General features: G+C 42.2%; 2 protein-coding genes across 2 annotated transcripts in view; both read left to right on the forward strand.

Annotated features, from left to right (window-relative positions):
- Positions 1 to 11,315, forward strand: part of LOC120024510 (1-phosphatidylinositol 4,5-bisphosphate phosphodiesterase beta-4-like) — a 65,454-nt gene extending 54,139 nt beyond the window's left edge. Inside the window, exons 30-36 of the mRNA XM_038968778.1 lie at positions 1,015 to 1,130; positions 1,402 to 1,477; positions 1,753 to 1,928; positions 2,240 to 2,341; positions 3,733 to 3,790; positions 4,756 to 4,842; positions 11,247 to 11,315. Coding sequence (XP_038824706.1) covers positions 1,015 to 1,130; positions 1,402 to 1,477; positions 1,753 to 1,928; positions 2,240 to 2,341; positions 3,733 to 3,790; positions 4,756 to 4,842; positions 11,247 to 11,315 — 684 coding nt within the window. The remainder of the gene's footprint in view (positions 1 to 1,014; positions 1,131 to 1,401; positions 1,478 to 1,752; positions 1,929 to 2,239; positions 2,342 to 3,732; positions 3,791 to 4,755; positions 4,843 to 11,246) is intronic.
- A 5,035-nt stretch (positions 11,316 to 16,350) lies between these two features.
- Positions 16,351 to 23,901, forward strand: lamp5 (lysosomal associated membrane protein family member 5). Its single transcript, XM_038968033.1, has 7 exons — positions 16,351 to 16,582; positions 18,802 to 18,901; positions 19,807 to 20,002; positions 20,491 to 20,622; positions 20,818 to 20,914; positions 21,802 to 21,990; positions 23,723 to 23,901. The coding sequence occupies exons 1-7, from the start codon at positions 16,351 to 16,353 to the stop codon at positions 23,899 to 23,901; spliced, it is 1,125 nt and encodes a 374-aa protein (XP_038823961.1).
- Positions 23,902 to 27,551: the final 3,650 nt, after the last annotated feature.

Consider the following 27,551-nt stretch of genomic DNA (forward strand, 5'->3'; position numbering starts at 1 on the left):
GTAGTTTAATATGTTCTACTGATGTTTTAGAACACATGTACCCAGTAGTTTAATATGTTCTACTGATGTTTTAGAACACATGTACCCAGTAGTTTCATATGTTTTAGAACACATGTACCCAGTTGGTTCATATGTTCTACTGATGTTTTAGAACACATGTACCCAGTAGTTTCATATGTTTTAGAACACATGTACCCAGTTGGTTCATATGTTCTACTGATGTTTTAGAACACATGTACCCAGTAGTTTCATATGTTTTAGAACACCTGTACCCAGTAGTTTCATATGTTCTACTGATGTTTTAGAACACATGTACCCAGTAGTTTCATATGTTCTACTGATGTTTTAGAACACATGTACCCAGTAGTTTCATATGTTCTACTGATGTTTTAGAACACATGTACCCAGTAGTTTCATATGTTTTAGAACACATGTACCCAGTAGTTTCATATGTTGTACTGATGTTTTAGAACACATGTACCCAGTAGTTTCATATGTTGTACTGATGTTTTAGAGCACATGTACCCAGTAGTTTCATATGTTGTACTGATGTTTTAGAACACATGTACCCAGTAGTTTCATATGTTGTACTGATGTTTTAGAACACATGTACCCAGTAGTTTCATATGTTCTACTGATGTTTTAGAACACATGTACCCAGTAGTTTCATATGTTCTACTGATGTTTTAGAACACATGTACCCAGTAGTTTAATATGTTTTAGAACACATGTACCCAGTAGTTTCATATGTTGTACTGATGTTTTAGAACACATGTACCCAGTAGTTTCATATGTTGTACTGATGTTTTAGAACACATGTACCCAGTAGTTTCATATGTTGTACTGATGTTTTAGAGCACATGTACCCAGAAGTTTAATATGCTGTACTGGTGTTGTGTTCGTTCTCAGCTATATGATCTGGCTGACTGTAATGCTAAATTACTTGATTAAGAAAGGTTGGACCAAGCGACCTCAGTTCTGAGATCGTCATTAATATGTCGTGTTTCGTCTCAGGACCGCACCGTCATGCAGAAGTCCCACGTCACCCAGGTGGACAAGATGATCGCTCAGCACGACAAGGAGAAGCAGACACAGGAGAAGCTGCTGGAGAAGGCCATCAAGAAACTAGGGTAAATATCAGGACCTGAAGGACCAGTCAATCGGTTAGTCAGTCAATCAATCAACGATAATGAAACGCTGAACTTAAACATTCATTCTGGGATATCTAGCACCAGCACAAAGCCATTAGGCGTGAATTAATCTCTCGTGGACAGACAATGTCAATTGAGCACCGGACCAATTTCCTTTGAGATTTTTTGTTCCGGGTCAACCGGGATCAGGTGTGAATATGTTCTACCATGTCTCACCTAGCTAACAAGTACCTTTCTGTCGTCCCGACAGAGAAAACAACTGTCTGGAGTTGAAGAAGGAGACTGAGAGTAAAGTGGAGAACCTGACCACAGACCACAAGGCTAAGGTAACCCTGCAATGTCCGTCGTACAGACATCTCTGAGAGCAGTGGGGGAAAAAGTGATTCAGTTTCACTCTAGTTCTCCCTCATTGGAATGTATATGATTGTACTGCTGGGTTTATGTTGTTGACATCACAGTGTAGCGCACTAAGGAGTGTTTAGTGTGTAGTGTTTAAGTAACGTGTTTATTACAGGAGAAGGACATTACAGCCTAGCACACTAAGGAGCGGTCAGAGATAATATAATGTTTAGGGTGTAAGTGTGTATCCTGTGGCCTACAGGTGAAGGACATCACAGCCCAACACACTAAGGAGTGGTCAGAGATGATCAACTCCCACAGCAGTATTGAGCAGGATATGAAGGACATCCACGTGGTCCAGCAGTGTGAAAACCTCAAGAAACTACTGAGTGGAGTCCAGGAACAACAGACTCTCTCGCTCAAACTGATCCACGAACGGTGAGAGAGAGAGACGCGCGCATGTGCAAGGCGCACAAAGTAAACACTGAATCTCAAACTCGTCCACGAACTGTAGCACTCAGCCAGAACAACTGACCCTCCTGCTCAAACCGGGAACTTCGGAGATTTTATGTGGGACAACACACATGCATTATTTTATAGGTGTGATGTCCCGGAATGTCCTTGAATGTCTAATTATCTGACATGTGAACCCATCTTGGGCACTTTGCGCTGCGAGTTTGTCCTGTCAGGTGTATGTGTACTTGATGAGGTTCCTTACCAGACTTTGCTGTTGTCCCGTTCCCTCTCAGGCAGAGCAAGGATATGCGGGCCAACCAGGCCAAGACGTCCATGGAGAACAGCAAGGCCATCAGCCAGGACAAGACCATCAAGAACAAGGCCGAGAGGGAGAGGTGGGTCACACTGCCGCGCCAACTAATCACTCACTGACTTATACTGCATGGAGAATATACAGGTAACTGCCAAAATAAAGGAAACACCAACATAAAGTGTCTTAACCTTTTCACTCGTTCCAACAAACGGGTGTGATCATTCTACAGTGGTCCCTGGAGCGTACGATTAGAACGCTTATTTAGAACGTACAGTTTCGATTGACGCAACAGTCGGCATTTGAGCTAGCCACACTGTTTGCACAAACACCAGTCTCAACGTCAACAAATCATTAAAATCCAGACGGAAAATATTTACACAACAACTGGCAGCTTCGTTAAATAGTACCCGCAAAACACCTGTCTCAACGTCACCGGTGAAGAGGCGACTCCGGGATGCTGGCCTTCTAGGCAGAGTTGCAAAGAAAAAGCCATTATTGAAGCTGGTGTTTTGCGGGTACTATTTAATGAAGCTGCCAGTTGAGGACTTGCGAGGCGTCTGTGGGGGGGTGGGGAATTGATTTCAACTGACTTATTCCTTTGTATGAACTGTAACTCAGTAAAATCTTTGACATTGTTGAATGTTGCGTTTATATTTTTGTTCAGTGTACTTTGTATCCCTCATTTACTCAAGTGTTTCCATTATTTTGGCAAATACCTGTAGGTTATGTCAGGATGAATATATACTATGTATGTCTTACGCATCCCCTATGAACACCCCGTAAAGATGGAGTCCTTAATGGTGAAACTGCCACATCCTGTTGTGATATTACAACAACAAAGAAGTTACTGCAAACAACGAACACAGTTTTTTTCCCCTCGGACATCATTGCACACGCGACTAAACAGCAGCATATGTACTGCAATCTTCGTCCTTTTTTTTGGGGCCCAACGCTCCTCCAGTGCTCCCCACCTCTGCTTTGTCAACAAAACAATAACAACTGCCGTGGGGCGGACAGTGGCGCTGTTTCCCACTACTGTGGATTCCATATTTCATAACCCTTTACTGCAGTCAGCTAAATCAGGGTCGCACAGTGTTTCTTGGTAGTCTTAAACACATCTACTTTGAAACCAAAGTATACACCTCACACACATGGTTATTGGCTTAAAAAAAGAAGACACATGTACCATGTCAGATATAGAGTTGAAATGTATTCAGTTATGAGTTTGCATCCCAATATTACACTTTATATACATCACAGAAGACTGAGATGTAACAAAACCGTTTTCTGCGTTTAAAAAAAAAAAGTATATGTTTATTAATTATGAAATTATGAAAGATATTAATAATATTCCACCCGTGAGGCCACTAGAGGGCGATTTGGTCATTTGACTGCAGGAAAGGGCCTACACTGTATCTGTACTTCTTGATGAATTATTATAATCTTATACTCTCACTCTTGTTCTCTTCACAGGAGAGTTAGAGAGTTGAACAGCAGCAACACCAAAAAGTTCCTTGAGGAGAGGAAAAGGGTTGGTGTTCAATCTTCTACTAATTCTAATGCTGTGACACTTTTGAGGTGAATCAACTAAGGCCTTAGTCCTCTCCATCTTTCTCCTCTCTCCATCTCTTGCTCCACAAGCTTCCAACATACCTAAGTTCCCTGTTGAAAAAAATATATATATGAGATACCAAAACCGTTTGCAGGGTTGGTTAACTCTTGAGGTCCCGCTTGTCTCCACAAAGTTTGGTAAATCTGCCATTAGTTTTATTTTTTTATATTTAATTTTATTTTGGGGGATTTTACCCCCTTTTCCTCCTCAATTTCGATCTTGTCTCATCGCTGCAACTCCGCAACGGGCTCGGGAGGCGAAGGTCGAGTCACGCGTCCCCCGAAACATGACCCGCCAAACTGCGCAACTGAACACCCGCCTGCTTAACCCGGAAGCCGGCCGCACCAAAGTGTCGGAGGAAACGCCGTTCAACTGATGACCGACGTCAGCCTGCAGGCGTCCGGCCCGCCACAAGGAGTCGCTAGAGCGCGATGAGCCAAGTAAAGCCCCCCCGCCAAACCCTCCCCTAATCATGACGACGCTGAGCCAATTGTGCGCCGCCCTATGGGACTCCCGATCAAGGCCTTTAGTTTTAATGCAACACGGTTGTGGAACACCGTACAAAACAAATTACACCTGGATTCCCTGGTAGTTTAGAACTCTATTGTTAAATGAGTTCACTGAAGTGTGTTATTGTTTCAATTGACTATTATTACTTGTAATAACCTGATGTAATGTATTTATAGCTGTCTTGTAGTTTTTTATATTTCTGCTGTTGCTGTATTGATGTAATTTGTGTCCTCAGTGCACCATTGTAAATGAGACACTGGTCTCAATTCAGTTCCCCTAAATAAATAAAAGTGAGTAAAATAATAAATCAAATCTTTCTCCTCCGTCCGTCTTTCTCCTCCCTCCATATTTGTCTTCCCTCCCTCCATCTCTAGTTGGCTATGAAGCACCAGAAGGAGATGGAGACACTGGAGAAGTCTCAGAAAGAACAGCTTGAGGAACTGGACAAGTTCAATGAGCAGGTAACTCACCGCTGATCTAGGATCAGATTAGCACACAAATAAATCATAGTGGCATTGTTTGTCGTCATTTCGTCATGGCCTGTACATGTATGTTACATGTATGTTCTCTCTCATCCCTTTTATAATATGATTTGCTTGTTTTTTGCACAGCTTTTGAAATCACATCATGCCAATAAACAGTGTCAAGGTAGGCGCTTCCATCCGTCCCATCTTCCTAACCTCTGACCCCTCTTTCTCATCTTCTCCTTCCCTCTTTCATCCACCATCCCTCTCTCATCCACCATCCCTCTCTCAATGTACCCTTCTCCAATCAAGCAATACAGTGGTTCCTCCTTTAAAGTTGCGTCATACTGCCGCACACCTTGCGGGCTGCTGCAGATTTCTATGGCATGTTATTTAATTGTCAGAAATTTTTACCATTCATGCTAGTTAGTGCTAGTTTGACCACTAGAGGGCATCTTTGAGAAGCATTTGATAGTCTTCAATATTGGCATTACTATAGAATGTAAAACCTTTTTTGTAAAAACAAAGTATATGGGATTGATTTTAAGAAATTTAGCTGAATTAATTTGATTAATATTAAGGTGTTTCTATTCCAGGAAAAACGAAACCCTTAGGGTTTCCGTTAGGATGGAACGGAAAATATGGCGCAGTACAACGTGGCGGTCGGGAGGAGGCTACAGTACTAAGAGTATAAGAGGATTGGAGGATTCTAAATCAATATCTAAGGGGTATTTTTCTTTGGAGCAAATCTGGTCTGTGAGAATATCTAAGGGGCTTTTATATAATTGTAAATTAATTAATAGTAATAATAATCGCTTTGTTAAAAAAAATAACTATTTTCGGGATTATTTGGTTTTCATTTAACTTCTTGACGCACGGATCCCTTTAGCGGGATCATTTTCGTAAACAACCGCTGAATTGCAGAGCGCCAAATTCAAAAAAAATACAAAAAATATTTATAATCATGAAATCACAAGTGAAATATACCAAAACACAGCTTAGCTTGTTGTTAATCCACCTATCGTGTCAGATTTTGAAAATATGCTTTACAGCGAAAGCAATCCAAGCGTTTGTGAGTTTATCAATCACTAGACAAAACAGTAAGAACAGCTAGCCGCAAATTAGCTTGGTCACGAAAGTCAGAAAAGCAATAAAATAAATCGATTACCTTTGATGATCTTCGGATGTTTGCACTCACGAGACTCCCAGTTACACAATACATGTTATTTTTGTTCGATAAAGATTATTTTTATAACCAAAAACCTCCATTTGGTTTGCGCGTTATGTTCAGAAAACCACAGGCTCGTGCCGGTCCTGAAGGGCAGACGAGGGCAGACGAAAATTCCAAAAAGTATCCGTAATGTTCGTAGAAACATGTCAAACGTTTTTTATAATCAATCCTCAGGTTGTTTTTAACATACATAATTGATAATATTTCAACCGGACTGTGAACTATTCAATACTACAGAGAAAGAAAATGTCGAGCTACAACTCTCGGGCGCATGAACTAATCAAAGGACACCTGACGCGTTTTGATAAATCTCGATAATTTTTCAAAATAAAAGCTTGAAACTATGTCTAAAGCCTGGTCACAGCCTGAGGAAGCCATTGGAAAAGGAATCTGGTTGATACCCCTTTAAATGGAGGATGGGCAGCCAATGGAACAGGGATTTTTCCAAATAAAAGGCAGTTCTGGGTTGGATTTCCTCAGGTTTTCGCCTGCAAAATCAGTTCTGTTATACTCACAGACAATAGTTTGACAGTTTTGGAAACTTTAGAGTGTTTTCTATCCTAATCTGTCAATTATATGCATATTCTAGCATCTGGGCCTGAGAAATAGTCCGTTTACCTTGGGAACGTTATTTTTCCAAACATAAAAATAGTGCCCCCTAGCTGAAAGAGGTTAACCTAGAGTGAGCGAGAAAAAGGCCATTCTTGAATGTGGGATGAGACATTCTCACTAATTTGTATATAAAGCCAGTTTGTTATTTAGAATTATTTATTTCTGTTTTTAGAGGGAGAGAAACCAAAAGCCTCCCCATGGGTCTCCCGGTGGCGGCCAGCACGGGTATCGAACCAGCATCTGTAGCAACGCAGTTTGCACTGCGATGCAGTGTCTTAGACCACTGCGCCACTCCGTTAGGAAAATATGGCACTGTACAACATGACGGTCAGGAGTAGGCTACAGTACTAAGAGCATAACATTTCCACACCCTAATTGTAGTGTAACCAAAACCCAAACGGAGATTCAGTGAAAATCAAAATCTCATTGATTTATCAAGACCAGTCCCCATGCTTGTCTCAGAGCAGCGCGAAACGATGCTGAAATACTTATTGCTTCAAATCCTGTTGCTTCTAACTTCAATATGTTTTTCAAATAAATAAGACCCACACCACTTTTAACAGCACATTACTCAACACTAGTGAGACTAATTTCGCCTTCGGTAGGCCTACAGTATATCTAAAAATATTTTTCCCAATGACGTGACTCCGCCAATAATTACATTGAGAGGATTGGAGGATTCTAAATTAAAGCCGCCTCATGGGTGGCGGCCGGCACGGGTTTTGAACCAGCGTCTGTAGCAACGCAGTTTGCACTGCGATGCAGTGTTTTAGACCGCTGCGCCACTCGGAAGGCCCCATCTGCAAAGCTTTTAATGCTGATCAATTGCCTTGCACAATGTATCAAACTACAGATAGGTGTTGGTAAAGGTATATTGTCCTGCTAATAGCCCATAATGGGCTATTATAATACTTTATATGTTGTCCAGGTCAGGGTAACCAAAACATTTCTTTATTAAATACAATCAGAAAGAATGTTGGTACTTACTTATTTTGATCCAAAGCCATGAATGAGTGAGTCACTCAGCTTTATGTAGGTGCCGGGATATGTGACTGTGCCATCAACTTGATTATATATAATGATATCTTGGAGATTATTTCATTTTCAAAAAAACGAAAGGGACCGATTTGTAATCTGAATAAAGGGCTAAATAATATTTGTAAAGGCCAAAACATTTATTTATGTTTTTAGAGGGAGAGAAACGCTGTGCCGATTGTGCTCCGCCCTATGGGACTCCCAATCACGGTCGGATGTGATGCATAATAATAATAATAATACTTTTCCACATGGAATCCACCTTCCACATGTTAAAGGTTCCAATTGATTTTTTTTTAATCAATTAGGATATTTGAGTTTAACCTCTCTGGGATATGTGGGAGCGCCAAATTCAAATAAAATTATATAAAAATCAAACCACATGTGTAAGATACCAAATTAAAGCTACACTCGTTGTGAATCCACCCAACATGTCAGATTTCAAAAAGGCTTTTTTTCGGCGAAAGCATAAGATGCTATTATCTGATGATAGCACAACAGTAAACAAAGAGAGTGTAGCATATTTCAACCCTGCAGGCGCAACACAAAACGCAGAAATAAAATATAAATCATGCCTTACCTTTAACGAGCTTCTTTTGTTGGCACTCCAATATGTCCCATAAACCTCACAAATAGTCCTTTTGTTCAATTAATTCCGTCCATATATATCCAAAATGTCAATTTATTTGGCGCGTTTGATCCAGAAAAAAAACAGCTTCCAATTTGCGCAACGTCACTACAAAATATCTCAAAAGTTACGTTTAAACTTTGCCAAAACATTTCAAACTACTTTTGTAATACAACTTTAGGTATTTTTAAATGTTAATAATAAATCAAATTGAAGACGGGTCTATCTGTTTTCAATACAGGAGGACAACAAACTAACGCTACTTTTCTAGTCTTGCGCAACTCTCAAACAGTACACATAACGTTACACTGATTCAAGATGGCCTTACTTCTTCATTGCACAAAGGAATAACCTCAACCAATTTCCAAAGACTGGTGACATCCAGTGGAAGCGGTAGGAACTGCAAACAAGTCCCTTAGAAATCTAGTATCCCAATGAAAATGGCCGGTTGTGATACAGCCAACCTAACTAAGAAATGCATTTGAAAATAGAATTCTCCCCCTACCCTCCTAGGCAAGTCTTTTGTCCTTCTAATAGCCCTGCTAATAGCCATAATGGCGCTGTACAACGTGACCGTGTGTATTTGAAAGAGTATTTTCCAGTAAGCAACAATTTGTTTACCTTCATTAGCCTACTTTGTTCCAATATTTCTGTCATTCAGTGATATTTATTCCCATAGTAATTCGCTATGGATCCGTAAGGAAATAAACATCTGCATTTTGAAAGAGTATTTGAATCATTATTTTATTAACGAAAGCATAAAGATGCTAATGAAGAAACCCTACAGTACATGCAGTATATGCTTCATCCGACATTTTGCGGTTGCACGAGGTCGCCCACACGCATTTTAAACATTTGGATAATAAAGCATTTTGAAGATAGAAGCCAACCTGCATTTGTTTATTAGGCATCTGTGCAGTCTGAGAATTAATAGTTATATTGTATTAGTTTGAACGTGCAGACAGACACAAAGAACAGCGGGAACGTTTCCCTAGTCAGTGGATAAGGCTGGAGAACTGCAAGGCAATCCCATTGTGCGCCACTCGGGAGCCATGACCAATATGACCAATATATATTGTCCTACTAGAAACGTTGTTTGCAGAATTTACATTCTGCTATGCTTGTGGAAAACAGGGTTAATAATACATCTTTGAGAATATCTTAGGGGCTTTTATATCATTCTAAATTCATTCATAATAATAGCTTTGTTTAAAAAATAACAATGTTTTGGAGATGATTTTGTTTTCAAATAACGTAAAGTGAGCGAGAAAAAGGCCATTGTCACGTTCGTCGTAAGGAGGAGACCAAGGCGCAGCGTGATATGAGTACATTCTTCTTTAATAATCGAAGAACACATAAACAAACCGAACGTGAAGCTAATTACAACGAGTGCTGACATGCAACTACACATAGACAATAACCCACAAAACCTAAATGGAAAATGGCAACCTAAATAGGATCCCCAATCAGAGACAACGATAAACAGCTGCCTCTGATTGGGAACCAATTCAGGCCACCATAGACCTACAATCACCTAGACTTACAAAAACCCCATAGATCTACAAAAAACTCTAGACAACACAAAACACGCATACCCACCCACGTCACACCCTGACCAAAATAATACAGAAAACATATATAACTAAGGTCAGGGCGTGACAGCCATTCTTGAACATGGGGTGAGACATTGTTACTAATTTCTAAACAAAGCCAGTTTGCTGTTTAGAATGATTTATTTATGTTTTTAGAGGGAGAGAATTCAAAAGCCTACCATCACCTCATGGGTCTCCCGGTCGTGGCCGGCACAGGTATTGAACCAGCATCTGTAGCAACGCAGTTTGCATCTTAGGCCACTGCGCCACTCGGGCGCTGTACAATGTGACCAGTTGGGAGTAGGCTACAGTACTACAGTAAGAAAAAAATAATCCTAACATTTCCACACCCTAATTGTAGTCTAAGTTTCTGTTAGAATAAAAACCTTAGTGTAACAACAGTTTTAGGAAGTAATACTGACGAGTAGTAACAAAACAACAAGTGTATTTTTTAGAGACACAGTAGCGCCTTGGGACCCAAAAGCATAATCAGTGCTCTAACTCCCCCTTGTGCTGGTCTGGAGCAATGAAGTGGTGACGCAGGGTACCGTACTCAACCACAAATGACCTCTAAGTCCCGCAGAAAAACTTTTAGTTGAGCAACCACTGTAACACCCTGCTCCAATACTAATGATGCTTCCTTCCTTTCCACCTTTCACGAAGTGCCCACAGATCTACCTGTGTGTGTCATTGGATATTCCCAGTCCCTCCCTGTCCCCCCCTTTGATTGGTCAACTTTTCCAACTCCAGTTTTCCTATTTCTGTTGAATCTGTTGGTATCTGCTCTGTTTAGTTCAAGTGGATTCTCTGCGGGTCCTTTCTACCTACAGATGATGTGTTATTCTATGAGAGAGAGAGAGCGGGAGAAAGAGAGCGAGAGAGAGAGCTCGTCTTTGTTTTATTAAACTACATGGCGACCTTTTAACATGCAGCACTCAGGGGTGTCAGCAGTCAGTCCTGTCTACATGAGTCGTTGATCATTATGATGAGTCATGGGAGCATTACTAAGCACAACGACCCAGGAGACGTTCTATTGCTGCTTCACTGCGAGTCTTCCTGACACCTGGATATCATGTCACGTTATGCTGCAACACTGGGACGGGAAAGGAAGGGTTCATTTGGGACCGGACCTAGTTTATGTAGTTGTGCTGTTAGTGTAGTTTCCATCAAGAAATGACTGTACTGCTGCACTACAGTGTCGAATCCTGTACCTGCCTTTGGTAGGAGTCTGTGTGTGGATTCTTGCATTGGGAGGTGTGTGTGTAACAGCGTGTAACAGTGTGTGTGTGTTGGTTCCCTCCAGGCCAAGGACATCCAGCAGATGGTGAAGCTGGAGGAGGAGATGGACCGCAGACCAGCCACAGTGGTTTAACCACTCCCACCACCTGAGACACACACAGAAACACACACACACACTGCCCAGACCAGCCACAGTGGTCTGAACACCCCCACTAACACCTGAGACACACACACACAGACACTACCCTCTCAAACAACTGACCCAGACACACTCACACACCCCACTACACACACACACACACACACCCTAGATTCCGCCTTTCATCCTCAACCTGCAATATTGTCATAGTTCATAATTCTCTATCCATGTATATCTTCCTCTGCAATGAACCACTCCCACACACGGTCTGTCCTCCCATCTCTGACCACTCTCTGTTACAGAGTTATCCCACGTGCTATTCCCAAACCCTGCCCTCCTTCACTCCTCCACTGAAAACCCCACTGAGACATCCCCCAACTCCCCTGTGCTGCGGAGCCATTGGTGCAGACCAGTGATTGACAGTAAGTCGAGCGACTGCTGTTGGAAGGTGGACGGGACATCCGAAACATTGAGACACAACCCACCTTCACCTTTCCATTTTTCCACCACTCTCCCATTCCCGGATCTGCTTTTTATACACCTCCATCCATCTTTTTGTTATCTGTTTTTAATGGAAGCAATGTTTGCAGATATTATCAATAGTCACTGTACACATACATAACGATACAGGCAACACACTTACACACACTTATTATCTCGTCTGCTCTTTCTGTTGTCATGACGGCTCAAACCGAAGTGAACAGATCATGTTTTCTGTTCAAACTCTATTAAGACTTTTATTTTGTATTTTTAATGGTACCGGGTATCAATAACAGCACCAGAATATGGACGGGGAAAATACGTATATATATTAGTTATGAATTTTATGTCCGCACAAAATATGTGAATTATACTGTATGCTACACAAGAGTTGAAGTAATGTCCTGAGCACTTTATATGTGGTAGGCCATCATAACTGAATTGGAAAATGTAGCAGTGCACTAGGTTTCTCTGTGTTTTGATAAGAATGTAAAAAACAAATCAAAGATTAAGACAAACGTTGGATGAACGTTGTTCGGAGGAAACCCAAAACCCAACGTCAGGTAGTCCTAAACACTGCGGCTTGTCCTTCATGCAGAATTTTTTTTATTTCATCAGAATGTGTATTATATGATTTTACCCCCCCCCCCCCTAAAGCCTACGCCTGAGATTCTTTGATTCTTTCACACCGCCAGAAGTGTATGCAGGGGGTATGACTGTATAGACCGGTGTTCCTTCACTGGCCTCGCTAGCTACTTCAGAAATAACCAGTTAATGTATTGTGCTTGTCAATGGCAAACGTAATAAGTATCTTCATAAACTCCCAGTGTGGATCCATTTTCAACAATATATACACTGCAATGTGTTTTCATAGACCCTTTGACTCCCTACAAGTACATCAGCCTCATGTGAGTGAAAACACCCATCTAGCTCTGCTTATTCCACAGTAATGAAAACATTGTTTAAAATGACGTGCGCTCTGAGATGCACTTCTGACTGTACCTCAGCTGTAATATGATCCCTGTACTGTTTTTGCCTGTGCCATAGCCAGGGAGATTACGTATGGTAATAGCAGGCTTATTACAACCTTGTTACGCGCTTATTACATGCTTATTAATATCCCTTTACTGGCCTCTGAGCTAGCTGACGACACGCCCCTTAGCAGCTCGGAACCGTATGTTGTGCGGGCGTTTCTAGTTGATTTAATTTCAAAAACATATATTCCTGTGCTCTGTTATCGGTGATGAAGCAAAGCTGTGTAGAGAACCACTTCATTGGCTATTGGAGTGAATATCAAAACCAACCATGTCAGGACAGGAAGTACTAGTTTGTTGTTGTTATTGGTTTTGTAGAGACAGTGAGGATGGACTTAACAGAGGTGCATAGCTCGCTGTGTCTCAGCCATGATGACACAATGGAGTTGGATGAAGTTGCCCCTAACACCTGATCTAGGGTCAGATATAGTTTCATCCCACTTATGGTGAACGTTAGATTTGGGTAAAGGGTAGCCTAACCTCTGGCAGTGACAGTATTGGACAGGTGGCCATTTTAGTGAGAGATGCATTGTGGGAGTGTTGTTATGACGTAATCATGGGTACTGTAGTTTGTGTGCATATACTGTGTACACAGACGGACAAATGTGTGGTCAGGCGTTCATACTGCATGGCATTACACTCACAAAGATTGACCAAAACAGATATTACACAGAATACACAATAAGTGACAACAACCCCTACAGATTTTTGTACTTTTAAACGTTCTGCTGTATAATTCTGCTGTAGTTCACTCGATTGGTGTAGAGAGAGTATTGTATATATGGGAATGTAATGTAGTTAATTACTTTTGACCAAAATGTGTTCACCGGTGACCCTGTCAATCAAGGGCTGGGGAATAGTGCACTTCTGTTGGTTTCTGGGAAAGACAATTATCAACCCCTGTCCTCTTTCTTTCCCTTTCTTATTGTCTCTGTTTCAGTCCATTTCATTATCTCTCTCTCTGGCACCTCACACTACATGAACGAACCCTCTCACCACATATCTAGTGCAGAATTACGAGTTTAAAAAAAAAAGTGCTTTTATATTTTATTCCATTGCTTTCATATGTGCCACTCAATGTCTGCTAGGACGTTTAAATTATTTTACGAACGATAAATGCCAAACTAAGGGGTTATTTATATAAAGGTATATAAATATATATATTATATATTAAATATAGTGTGTAGTTTAAGACGATATGATGTTTTTTGCACTAGTTGAATGTTTCTGTTATGTGCGACTAGTACTACATGTAACCTTTTGCTCTCTAGTTTGTTGAGAAAGCAGATTATTTTTGCTGAACAATGTCGCCTTTGATTTCCTTTACGATTTGTATATCCTCTTTTCTTTTTGGTTTTCTATTTTGACTGTAGCTTGTCGACATACAGACCATCCTGTGAGTGTTTTTGTATTTATATCGTAGGCCTACTGTCGAACTTATAGCAATGAAAATACTGTGGTTACCCTGTTCCTTTAATACTGTTTTATAGTATGTGTACCAATAAACTATCCAGGTGTAAAATAAAACCTGTCTTCTTGGCTCTTTATTTATTGGCCTATAGGGATACCTAAAAAGAGCCCACCATTAACATATTTTTTTAGGAGCTGGAGGGATGGTCTTTTGCTCAAATTCAAAGTATTATGTAATAACTTCTATTTTGGATTCATTCATTCCACATGGTTTCAGGGTTAATTCCTCTTGGTTTCAGAGTTAATTCCTCTTGGTTACAGGGTTAATTCCTCTTGGTTACAGGGTAAAACAGAAGCAACTCAAAAGGGTTTAAGTTTAGGTATTCATTCTGAGTGGTTAAGGTTAGGGTTATGGATTGGGGAAGGCTTAAAACAAAATCATTAAAACAGACTTGCTATTACCATCAGGTGTAATCAGTATTCACAGTATTCTTGAGTTTTGCTAGAGTGTTGTGGACTGCCATAGCGCAGTGGTCTGAGCAACATTCTGTGGCCATGAGCATCATAGTTAGCTCCCAGTGCTGGGAAATATATTTTTTTAAATGATTCTCAGAACCTTTTCAAACGTCCAAAACAGGTAGAATTTATCAAATGTTTTCCTTATTTTTGTGTGATTTTTGAATTGTGTTTGTTGTTCCTCTGGCTGCCACAAGTGACAGAGAACTTACTTCGTTGCGCCTTTTCGCCACCAAACTCTGAATTCAAGGCCTGTACAGACTGACTTACTCTGTTTGGCACAAGTCACTCAATTCCTTAATTATGTACATTTCAGTCAACCAGTGGTTTGGAGTGTTCAATAGTTTAAGACCTCCTGTTCCTTTTTTAACAGTGTGAAACTCTCCCAAGAATATCCCTGTGAATGTAAATGTTATGTTACTGTAAAAAAAATATCTTGGTTCTTGCCTTGTGAAAGGATGACAACTGAAGATGTATGTGTCATTGAGGGCTGAGAGGGGAGGGGGGGGGGACGCCCACGCGTCTATCCCTTAACAATGAACCCTGGCAGGAGCTAGCGGTGGAATACTGTTCGCGTTCCAGTTTCAATAATCAGATTCAACAAGCGCTGAATTCATTTACAGCCCCCCAAACCACTACATACAAACAGGCGGTGCAGCATCTGACGCGCTTTATTCAGAATTCAACTATTAGTGTTACCATTCGAAAACGTGAAAAAGTATGGTAATGATGTTAGCATTGTCCTGGCAACTCCATGGCTTTTCTTCGCTATAAAACAGCTTTGAGGGGTGACACCAAACCTGCTCCTCCTGACAGGGAATGCATTTTCCCCAACATATCCCAACATTACAACGTCATTCTATCAGTTTAGTCATCATGTTGAAACTTCCGGAGTAGTCCAACGGACAAACAAGCACCAGAATCCTCCTCAAGTCCATGTCGAAGGATAAGGTCCACTTGGCGAGGGCTCTCTTGACGCGCTGGATAGGGAAATGATCGACTCCAAAACTGGGGGGCCGCAGATCCCCCCTCGTCTCCTCTGTTCTGCTCCCCGACTGTCAGACCAGGTCCACTTTTATAGAAATGGTTCTCCATAGAGGCGCCAGCGTCAATTGTCAAGACAAGAGTGGCTGCACTGAGCTCAGTTACTTATGTGAAAAAGGTTACCTGGAGGCGGTGAAGATTTTGGTTAGTAACAATGCAGATCCAGAGATGGTTGACGCGTGGGGGAACTGCGCTGATGTGCGCGGCAGTGACAGGTCACTCAACGGTCGTTGCGTTTTTGGTGAGAGCCTTCAAGAGACTGGGGCTTCCGACAGAATAAAGTGTCTCGGCCACACAGACATTTTTTATGCGCTCACCAGTAACAAACAAAAAAAAACGAATGAGAACGACGTTGGGGTTCAGAAAGGTGGTCCTTCCCACGTCAGCTCGGATTGTAACGTAAATGAGGAGACGTTGGTGAGAAAGTTATTGGATCCCATTTAAGAGACCAGACGTTCTTCAGGCGTGTCTCCAAAGCGTGTACGGGACATCACATGGCTCCCGAGGGCTTCGGGTCGCAGAATAAAAAGAGTCAATGACTGTCAATGGATTCCATTGAGGAGTTTGAGATAGAGACCGACAGCCCTACATATCCACAGGGGCTGTTTGTATCGGTTGTCCTCACCCCCAACCCCCCTCCTCGATCTAACAACCTGACCTGCCCGAAAAACGTCTGTAAGGTCACCAAACCTGGGAGCAAATTGACCAGCTCTGACAACACCCTGAAGACCACCAAAAACTGTGCGTCAATAGCTGCGCCAACTGCCTCTCGTCTTGGTATCCTACTAACTGCCCTCACAGGGAACAAAGGAAAAGACGAATCGGATAAGGACAAACTAAAAACAGCACCTGACTTTAATATGAGGCGATTTGACGATAGCTATTACCAGAAAATGTGCAGTTTGCCCACAAGTATCAGTCCTGTGCTACCTGACCGTTCAAAACTATGTGGAGAAACGTTCCACCAACTGCCAACACCAACATTGCAGATGTTACACTGCCTGTTGCCAGCTCCTCGACGACTTTAACAGTATTGGGCAACAAACTGTTACGGAGATTTACTTTCCCCGCGTTTCAACAGAGCGGGAAGGAGGCGCAGGAGGTCGCGTGTGGAGGAGATCCCGCCTCAGGTTCACCGCGAGGAATGCCGGGTTCAGAGACGTTTCCGCTGAGTACGAAACACCCTCAAGTGGGGAGCAAGCCCAGCATAGACCGCATAAACGCCGTGAAGTGCGAGCTTGACTTCAATTTTAAAACGGCCCATTCTTATTAAACCGTATGTCTTGTGCGTCATGCGTAATAGCCAAATGTCCCATTGGAGAGCCGAAGTATTTGAAAGCTTTTATTCCCACTACTTTTATTCCAGAACTAGGCCTACTAACACACCGGATTAAACTAACCTACTCGTGATTTCAGATTGAGGACTATGAGATTAGTTGAATCAGGTGTGTTAGTACTGTTTTGGGCTGTAACAAAAAACTATACTAACTGCCCCCTTGTATAGTGTTGGGAAGGGGGTGGGACAAACGTAAAGGCATATCCACGGGGAAGCCTCAAGCACAAAGAGGATTCCTGTGCTACCATAAAGATGATGTACATTTACTATGAATAGCAAACGCCATCACCTGCATAGCTATTCATAACGTTTGTGAAATATCAATAGACATGACATTTCTTTAAATCGTTTTCATGGTCTGCGTTTCTAATTATATTATAATTATTATCTTCTTAAATTGTGAAATATTAAGATGAACGACTTAATAACTATTCGTTTGTATTTAAAAATGGCAAGGGTTAGTATTCTCTGAAGGAGAGAGTATGTGTGTGTGTTTCCTCAATGTCAAGCTCCTTGGTAAGTTATAAAACCCTCACCAAACCGTGACTTTAGAAAACTGGGTCATTCTGAGTACTGGGTCAAGTATACTGAGAATGCTATCACATTTACAGGGCGTTGTAGGACTCTATTTTCACTGTATGATGCAGATTTTATTGTTGCCTGTGTTTGTGAAGTGGAAAGGGGGGTGGAGGTGACTTGAGCCTAGAAGTGTCAACTGTCACAGCTGAACGGTTGACAGAGTTTTGACTCTGTCAGCTATTCTTTTCTGAGTCAGTCGCGTTTACGGACAATGTCCACTATTGCCAAATTACAAGCGATAAAGTCTAACATCATCTGACACATCACACATATTCATTCGTTTCGACTTATATGTTTAGTGACGTTTAGAATTGTTTTAATCATACACACACGGTAGTCAACGGTATGTATTTACGCTGTATATTATGAACAATGTCTTTGACAAAGGTGTGAGAGGAGGACACTGCGCGGGTGTCCTCAAGCCTGAGTTCACACACACTGAGCTGTGTGTGAGAGAGAGAGCGTTGCCAGACTGCAATCCACGCACGCACATACACCACAGCAGCTGCAATCTTGCTCAGAAGCAGAGAGGAGGGAGTAGCAACGATCCCCCTCACACACACACACACACACACACACACACCTCAGCTGCAATCACAGTGATGGAAACAGAAGCATTGCGGGACTAGCTGCGGTTGCTGCAGCGAAGCTCTTTGGAAGAAACAAACTTCGGGAGAGAAACTGAACTTCCTCCCCCGGTGAATCACGTGAGTCACCCAGAGGGTTGTTACCGGTTCACTGTCTGTCTGTTGGTATGTACAGGGGAAACTCTGCATTGACGCAGGTGACGCTCACCTAAAGCTCTCTCATCGACTGAATTCAGAGAGAGGAGAGAGTCTAGAGCAGTACAAGGTGTTCAGACAGCGGCAACTGAACAACTGTGGCATTTTAATGCGCAGTAAACCGGATGCTATCTCTCTCACGTCCACCTGGAGATTTGCTGCATTCGCGATGATATGAGCGTGACTACCGGACGCTGAGCAGCGGAATCCCTCATTGCTTCCTTTCTTTCTCTCTCTCGCTCTCTCTTTTTTCTTTCAATCTCTCCCTCTCTCTCTTTCTTTGCGGGTTCACTACACAGGCTACCCGCCAGTTAGCCGTTTCAGCACCTGGAACCAGTACAATGGAGCGGCTCAGATTCAGCACCTTGGACAGCGCAGGACTTCTGCTACGTTTGTTCGGTAAGCGACGACTTGTCTGTCTGTCTGTCTGTCTGTCTGTCTGTCTGTCTGTCTGTCTGTCTGTCTGTCTGCCTGTCTGTCTGTGTGTGTGTGTGTGTGTGTGTGTGTGTGTGTGTGTGTGTGTGTGTGTGTGTGTGTGTGTGTGTGTGTGTGTGTGTGTGCGCGCGTGTGTGCGTGTATTGCATACGATATTTCGGTCGTGACTGCACAAAGCAGCCTGCGTGTCTGGCTGTCTTTGTGTGTGTGTGCGTGTGCGTGTGCGCGTGCGCGTGTGTGTGGGAGAAAGAGAGATACATTCCTCCTCAGTGTGTGCGTAGTAGCACATCCCCTACCTCTATTCAACGTCAGTGCAGTGAAAAGCTCATTGTGAGAAAAATACTAAAATGCAAGTCATTATTATAACATAGTGTATTAGACTCACCGGTATGGACATCTCTATGTCCTGCCCATTTTTCTAGTTTAGGCATGCAGTGAGATTTAAAATGTATACTACATCCGTGTCATGTAGCTGGGTATTGTTACATCTAAGTGGGCAAATGTACTCAAGCGAAGCTATAGGTTCTCATTCATTGCTCCCAACAGTTTTCTTCTGGGAGACAAGAAACCCCTTTGAGTCTAATCTTTGAGTCTTCGGGCTGCCTGGTTTTGCTGATCATGCATGTTGCATGGCATGCACTCCAGTTTGTAAGAGCATTGACAGTAAAACACATTCCCGTGAACCATCTTTCATTATACTATTGCCTACAGATTCTATTTCATTCTATTCCTTCTGCAGACCTCTCATGTTTTAAGCATATTCATTGCAATATCGATGACGCAAAAAAACCAAAAAAACATATAAACGGTCATGTATTTGCCACTCTATTCCCACTGTACTCTACACTGCTGACATGACCCTTACACAGTACCACCCGGTTTTCAGGGATCCTGGCCCGGTTGACCGTGACGGCTGAGCAGGAAGGAGAGAATCTCTCCGGTCTGTCCACCAACCCAGACAAAGACATCTTCGTGGTTCGGGAGAACGGGACCACCTGCCTCATGGTCGAGTTCGCTGTCCGCTTCACGGTCCCCTTCGACGTCCTCGCGATCAACGGGATAGACGTAAGTAACAACTCCGATATTTCATGGCTCTGTGTTATTTTTTGACTTCGCATGTAAGGTGTTCAAGTCAAGATTTCATATACAACTGCGTAGATAATACAGTTAGTTTAACACTACTTTTCATGGCACTTACCCTTTGGACCGTATCCTCACTATAATAGCCTGGTATACTGATGGGAATGTGTGGGAGGACACAGCCCGTCAGACTTCGGTTGTCAACTTAGACTGACACTGACACATTTCTGTATGTGAGAATTTACTCTCATTTAGACACACACGGGGCACTCATGCCACGGTATTACGCGCGGTGGGCTGTGCGTAAAATGATGTGCTGATATTTTGGAAACCCATATTGGTCGACTGTAGCAACAGCGTGCCAGTGTGAAACAAGTCATATTATCATCAAATAAGACTAGTCTATTGAGAAACGCATGTGATCATCACAATCAATCACACACTGGTGTTTGTTGCCCTTCTGTTCTCTGCAGCTCATCACGGAGAATGCGTATCTGGCTTTGCCTCGCGGGGCAGATATTGAAGGGAAATGCGGGAGCCAGGACGCGGATATACACATCTCGTGGAAGGATAAGGCCTACACACTCCGCATCAACTTCGTCAAGGTTTGTCCCCTACTGTGAAACAGTCAGTAGGCAACCGCGTCTAATTACAATTACCCAAAATCATTAAGAGCGTTTATCCCGCGTGGGATTCTTGTAAAAATATGTTTAGATAACAACGCCTACACATAACATCCGTAATGTTCTTCTGCTGGTGATGACTGTGTGTGTGTGTGTGTGTGTGTGTGCGTGTGGCAGGAAACCCGTGACAAGGGAGATGAGGTGTGGAAGATTAGCAAATTGCAGTTTGTTTATGACACCTCGGAGAAAACGCATTTCATCAACCCATACAACCGTGAGTAGCATTTATATCCCACTCAGCATTTTCTGTGTATGTTTTGCGGAATGGTTTCGTTGAATAATTATTTAATATTTGCACCTAACGTGTGCAATAAAGAAAGGCAATTCACATACGTCTTAGGCCTTTGGATATTTCGGAGTTTTTTAAATATATTTTTTTCTTCTACAAAACATTATTCTTATTATTATAATTATAATTATGATGCTCCTGTTTAATAGTTCTTTTTCCGTCACTTTTGATTTATTTCAGTAATTTCGATTAGACATATGATGAGCTAATGTTGAAATTCCCGTAGCCTACCCCAACAGCACAGTTTTTGGATTCAGTATTAATCCACATTTTAAAAGTCATGACGGGACAGGCAGAAGTTGAACACGGAATTATTGAAAGAAAACGGTGACTTTTTTGCTGGATAAAAAGCCCATCTTTTCTGGACACGCTATTGGTGTGCATCTGCCGCAGTGTCCGTTTTACGTGTGTGTAGAAACAAAGTGATTCCTATAGCCCTACTACGTTTTATACTTAGACGTTGTTAAATTTCGATATTTGTTCCAAATTATTTCATAAATATTAATATGAATATTCTATTATTCCAAATTTATTTCAATATTTTGTAGTCTTTATTTTACTTATTTATATAAATGTTGTGTTTTTGTGTTTCTCTGTATGAAATGCATGCATGCTTGTGTGTGCATGTGTAGATGTGCGTGTGTGTGCTTCCGGGATTGCCTGTTTGTGTCCGCAAGTCTGTCTGTCTAGCTAGCTGTGTGTCTCACTTTGTCAGTCTTGTGGGAGTTTCTGTGCTCTTCTTTTTAGACCTACCTACTCATATAGTATGTTTCCTCACGTACTGAATTCTCCTATCCCATCTCTCCATCTAGCTGGGAAGCACACAGCCAGCTCCCACGGTCTGTCAGCGTTAGTGACCCCTGCTGGCCGCTCGTATGTCTGCGAGGCTAAGCAGACACTCACCCTCATCTCCAGTGACCACCAAAAGGGAGTGACTGTCGCCATGAGTGACATTCAGATCCAGCCCTTCGACATCAACTCAGACTTCATGTTTAGTGAAGGTACATGATCTAGCCATGACATCATACCAAGCCATGTTCAGTGAAGGTATAGCACAACAACCTACGGCAGTACTCGTCTCATGTGAAGGTATAGCACAACAACCTACGGCAGTACTCGTCTCGTGTGAAGGTATAGCACAACAACCTACGGCAGTACTCGTCTCGTGTGAAGGTATAGCACAACAACCTACGGCAGTACTCGTCTCGTGTGAAGGTATAGCACAACAACCTACGGCAGTACTCGTCTCGTGTGAAGGTATAGCACAACAACCTACGGCAGTACTCGTCTCATGTGAAGGTATAGCACAACAACCTACGGCAGTACTCGTCTCATGTGAAGGTATAGCACAACAACCTACGGCAGTACTCGTCTCGTGTGAAGGTATAGCACAACAACCTACGGCAGTACTCGTCTCATGGCAAATGTTGCAAAATCAGCAAATGTCCCACCCATGTCAAATGTACAGCCCAGTGTAATAAAGGTTGTCACCTTGACGAGAGATATGACACTAATGAGAATGATGATGATGATAATGAGAGGTTACCGTGCAGTAGTATTGCAGAACTTATCTCACAACCCCTACAAACTGCACCCCCCCCCCCCCTTCCTCGCCCTCTCCCTCACCCTCCTTCTCTCTCTCTCTCTGGGGGGGCTGGTTGCTGCAGTTTGAAGAGCATGGCTGCAGAGGAAGGGAGGGAGGAAGAGAGAGAAGAGAGAGATAGATAGAGGGGAACGTGAGAGAGGTCATTAGGACTTTATGGCTGTAGTTATAGCCCTGTCCTCAATGCAGACTTTACGACTGTAGCTAGATATATACTGTCAGTCACTGTGTCCTCTAAAGGCTATCACTCTTCTCTCTCTGGACTGCAGTAAACTAGACTGCGTTTTGCTACAGTGCCCTTCAACTATAGTGTTTATTAACCCTTGGTATACAGTGGCCTTTCATCTGGTACATACTGTATTAACCTTTAAAGCCACATTCTCGAAAATCTGCAAACCACCAGAGTAGGCCACCATTGAGAACATAAGCAATGAAGAAAATACATCCCATGATCCAGGACATCAGAAGGTTATAGTACATGTAAACAGTACTACATATCGCTTACCTCATATGAGCTAAACTAGTTTAAGGCCCTGACTGTTGCCCTTAAATATGACACTTTCTAATTTAGAGACCAGTGAGACTGTTTCTGGGACATTTCGACCTCATAATATTATGTGTTGACCTTTGATCTAATACTAATCAGTGACGTCATGTTACTCTCTCACATAGAGGAGAATCTTCTCACTGTGGGCATGGGAAAAACTAAAGGGACCTGACTCACCAGTGAACTCATTTTGAATTTCCTTATTGGTTAAAGTTAGGTTAGTGTAAAGGTTAGGGTTTAGGGTTAGGGTTAAGGTTAGGATTAGGTTTGCAGGCCAATCATGTAGCTTTAGTTCCAAACCCATGTGTAGATAGAACTGTGTGTGTGTGTATGTGTGTGGGTAACACGCTCGCACACATGCACACATATGGACAGATAGACAGACAGATGCGATAGATAGACAGACAGACAGACACGCACGCGCGCACGCGCGCACACACACACACACACACACACACACACACACACACACACACACACACACACACACACACACACACACACACACACACACACACACACACACACACACACACACACATTCACACATTAATGTATTCTGTGTGTGTGTTTCACCCTGCAGCCTATAAGTGCATCACTGACCAGCGGGAACAGCTGGAGGAGACTCTTCCTCTGATCCTGGGCTTCATCCTGGGCCTCATCATCGTCATCACACTGTCCGTCTACCACTTCCACCTCAAACTGACCGCTGTCACCCAGCCACAGCTGCCCCGCGACCGGTCCATGTACAAGAACATGTAAGGAACTGGACATTGAAACAAACACTATATGACAACTCTCCATGGTCAAGGATAATACAGTAGAACAACATTCCAAGACTCCCCATGTTCAAGAGCATCTAAGGAATCAAACATTAGATCAACATCGACACAATGACTCTCCATGTACAAGGTAATAGGACATTGAAACAAGCACAACATGATGTTCAAGACATGTAAGGAATCAGACACTACAGATCACTACGACTCTCCATGTTCAAGGATATAGGACATTAAAAACAAGACGACATGACTACTCTCCATTCAAGGATATAAAAAAAATGGTACTAGACTACGATTATAACCACAACGCTCCTGCCTCTCCAAAGTCAAACCAATGTGACTTCCCCTGCTCTGAACTCCCCATATATTGGAGAGTAGGCCATAACTTTACGGAGGCCTAACTTGCGATATGGCTAACTTGAGATACGTGTGCGTAATTTGGAGCGTTCTCGTAAAATCCTGCATTGAAGTCATTTGGAGACTTGCGCAACATTCGATTTACGCACACGTTCCCCCCCCCCCCCCCCCCCCAGTTAGCATTCCACCCCTGTGTGTTCTGTTGTTTATGTGTCCAGAAATCGCCGTTTTGTCGAGAAGCCTGCGCTTTTGTCGTCACCCCCCCCCATCACTTGTCTCTGTCTTTTCTGTAAACGCGCTACAAAAGAAACCTCGCAGGTAGCAGGTCCAGAGTTGATGTTCAGCTGAAGTTTTCACTTTCCTAACTCCAGTTTTGACTTTTTGTTTTCGAATGCAATCATAGTGGTGAAAGTGGACAGTGTTGTGGTGTGTATGTACACTGTGCAGAGGTGTTTCCATGGACTTCAGAAATCATGAAAAATAAATCATTACAGTAATACTTTACTTTGGTATGACGGATCATTTTCCAGATCTGACTTTATGGAATTATATCAAGAAAAAAAAAATGAAACGTAAATAAAACAAAGGCTGTAAAAACGTGCCCCCCCCAAAAAATATTTAATACATTTATCTCATATCAGAATGTCAGAAGAAGAACGTTTATCATTGTGAAAGAAATGTGCAAAGATATTTAAGATTTAAAAATAATAAATGTACACTATTTTCAAAAAGACTATGCATAGAAAACTATGCTGATGCTACTTTAATGTTCACTGAAATAAATTTTACAGGAGATATCCTAAGACGGTGTAAGCCTGTTTTTCATGTTTCTTTTGTGTATGCTCACTATCAAACTCGTCTACTACCTTTAGACAGCTTTCATTCGCTCAGATGGTTGGATAGGCATTGTAAAATAAAGTTCAGTAGGCTGTTTTTCAGATACTACAGTTGCCAAATATTTCAGAACGTGAGAACAAAACATCAAACATTGTCGCACTGAATGGACTTAAAAACTGAAAGAAATGGGGGGGGGGGGGGGGGGGGTAACATTCATCATACTCATCAAAGTCTTCACCATGAGTCCTCCATGGGAGCGGCTGAGAGCTGCGACTGAACCTGGGTGATCGATGCTCCTGTCCGGCATGGCCGAGGCGTCGAGGCGGAGATGGAGTATTGATCTCGCCGTTTGACACCGGGCCGTCAGAGGAAACGTGATATGAGCAAGTCCAATTGAAAATAAATGGAGCACGCCTGACATCCACAACTCTCTGTTTGAACACCACAGACATCATTAATCATATCGCCTTCAACATATTTGTTGTCTTCTTCTAATGCCTCTTAAGGGGAAAGTAATCAAAAAAGTAACTGAAAGTAATCAAATGACTTCACTGAGTTTGGGTAATCCAAAAAATTGCATTACCTGTCTTGCAAAAATAGCATTACCTGTCTTCCTTTTAGTTTCTTCCTGTGAAAGAGGATTTGTATTATCCTGGGTCAAACCTTAGAGAATGATAGAGGCCTTTAGTGGCCAAAAGGCTGTTTTAGCATGGGCAGCACCATTGAGGGCTTCCACCATGCTTCCGCCAAAGTAGTCAAAGTAGTCAACTGGGTGGGGATTCCTATGAGTTGTAGCCTCAATGGCGCTGCCCATGCTGTCACAGATGCTATAATGACACAGACATAAAGATGAGTCCTCTATCTATCTCTATGGGTCAAACCAAATCAATATCCTATTCTAGTTTCCTTCCGCACAGGAACAGAGCTAAGAGGGGAAAAAAACAATGGCCTCCTATATTGTCTAGTCACGTGATGCGTGTATCTATCTATTAGTCCTCTAGTCGTTTCAGCTAAAGAGGCAAGGCTATTTTGGAGACACACCAGTGTCCGCTGAAGTGCCCCGCTAAACATTATTACGTTATTACGTATGTTTAGCGGCATATTCAATTAAAACCCATGGTTTGGTATTTGGTATCAGGGATGGGCAAAAACATAATTATTGGTAATCTGTAGTGTTATGTGGACAAGGTGGGATATAGCAAGCAACTAGCGGCAATGGGAGATATCAGCACCATGGACAGCATTGAACTGGGAACCTCGCGATCTGAAGTTCAGAACCACAGGACAGTGGTCAGCGGTGGTCTCAAGTGCAGCTGCAACTGGCCACTGGGAAAATCCCATTTGTTGGATAAGACCTAAACAGGAAGCAATAAGCCTGCAGGCAGTCTCCTATACCAACATCCATATTTCAGTTCAAACATACTTTTAGAATTGTGAATTATAGGTTATAGGATTAAATGTGCACTTATTTGAAATTAATTGAACTATTCTTGATTCTTTGAACTATACAACAACATGCAAGAATGTGTATTTTGTATTAATTTACTCTGTAAATATCTGACTGTGGGTTTAAAGGCCCTCGGATTGACCCTGGGTTTGTACAGATGAGAGTGTGGAAAAACACATGCTACACTTGTCAATGTTTTAATGGGCTTTTTTAATTGAAACCAGCTTCACTGATAACAAACATGCAATATCACTGTACAAGCAACACCACGGATAGTAGTACTCATTCAAGTCCAGCTCTCACTCACTCACTCACTCACTCACACGCACACATGTTCATATTTACATCTCACAGTGAATGATGGGTTAAAAACAAAATGTGGTTACACTTTCCAATTAGAACTGAGTATCAGATCACGGCACAGTGTGTGTGTGTGTGTGTGTGTGTGTGTGTGTGTGTGTGTGTGTGTGTGTGTGTGTGTGTGTGTGTGTGTGTGTGTGTGTGTGTGTGTGTGTGTGTGTGTGTGTGAGAGAGAGAGAGAGAGAGAGAGAGATAAGGAACAGATGACAGCCAGGATGTGTGAGAGTAGAAAACCAGACCTTTTATCATTGTGTGTGTCAGACTGAGAAGCTCAGATATTGCTATAGGAGTCTTGTATGAGTGTCCATTGAATTTATAGGAGTGTCATGATGGGTAAAGAAAACGGTCTCTTTTTCAAATAAACTGATATCTTCTCTTATCGTTCCACTCAAACAGTGCTACGTGGGATTTGTAAAAATGAAATTTTTATAAAGATTAATAAATGATGACGATGATGGATATGCTTGGGGTATTGCTTGTATGATATAACCTACATCACTGTTTGTCTGGCTGTTGATATTTAGAAACGTAAAACAAAAAGAAAGGCCACACTACCAAAAAATAAACCTTTCAATTCAAAAAAATAAATAAATACTTTAAAACAGCATACAAAATTCTGGCCTAACCCT

The sequence above is a fragment of the Salvelinus namaycush genome, chromosome 29 (genome assembly GCF_016432855.1).
Source record: "Salvelinus namaycush isolate Seneca chromosome 29, SaNama_1.0, whole genome shotgun sequence".
NCBI classification, from domain to species: domain Eukaryota; kingdom Metazoa; phylum Chordata; class Actinopteri; order Salmoniformes; family Salmonidae; genus Salvelinus; species Salvelinus namaycush.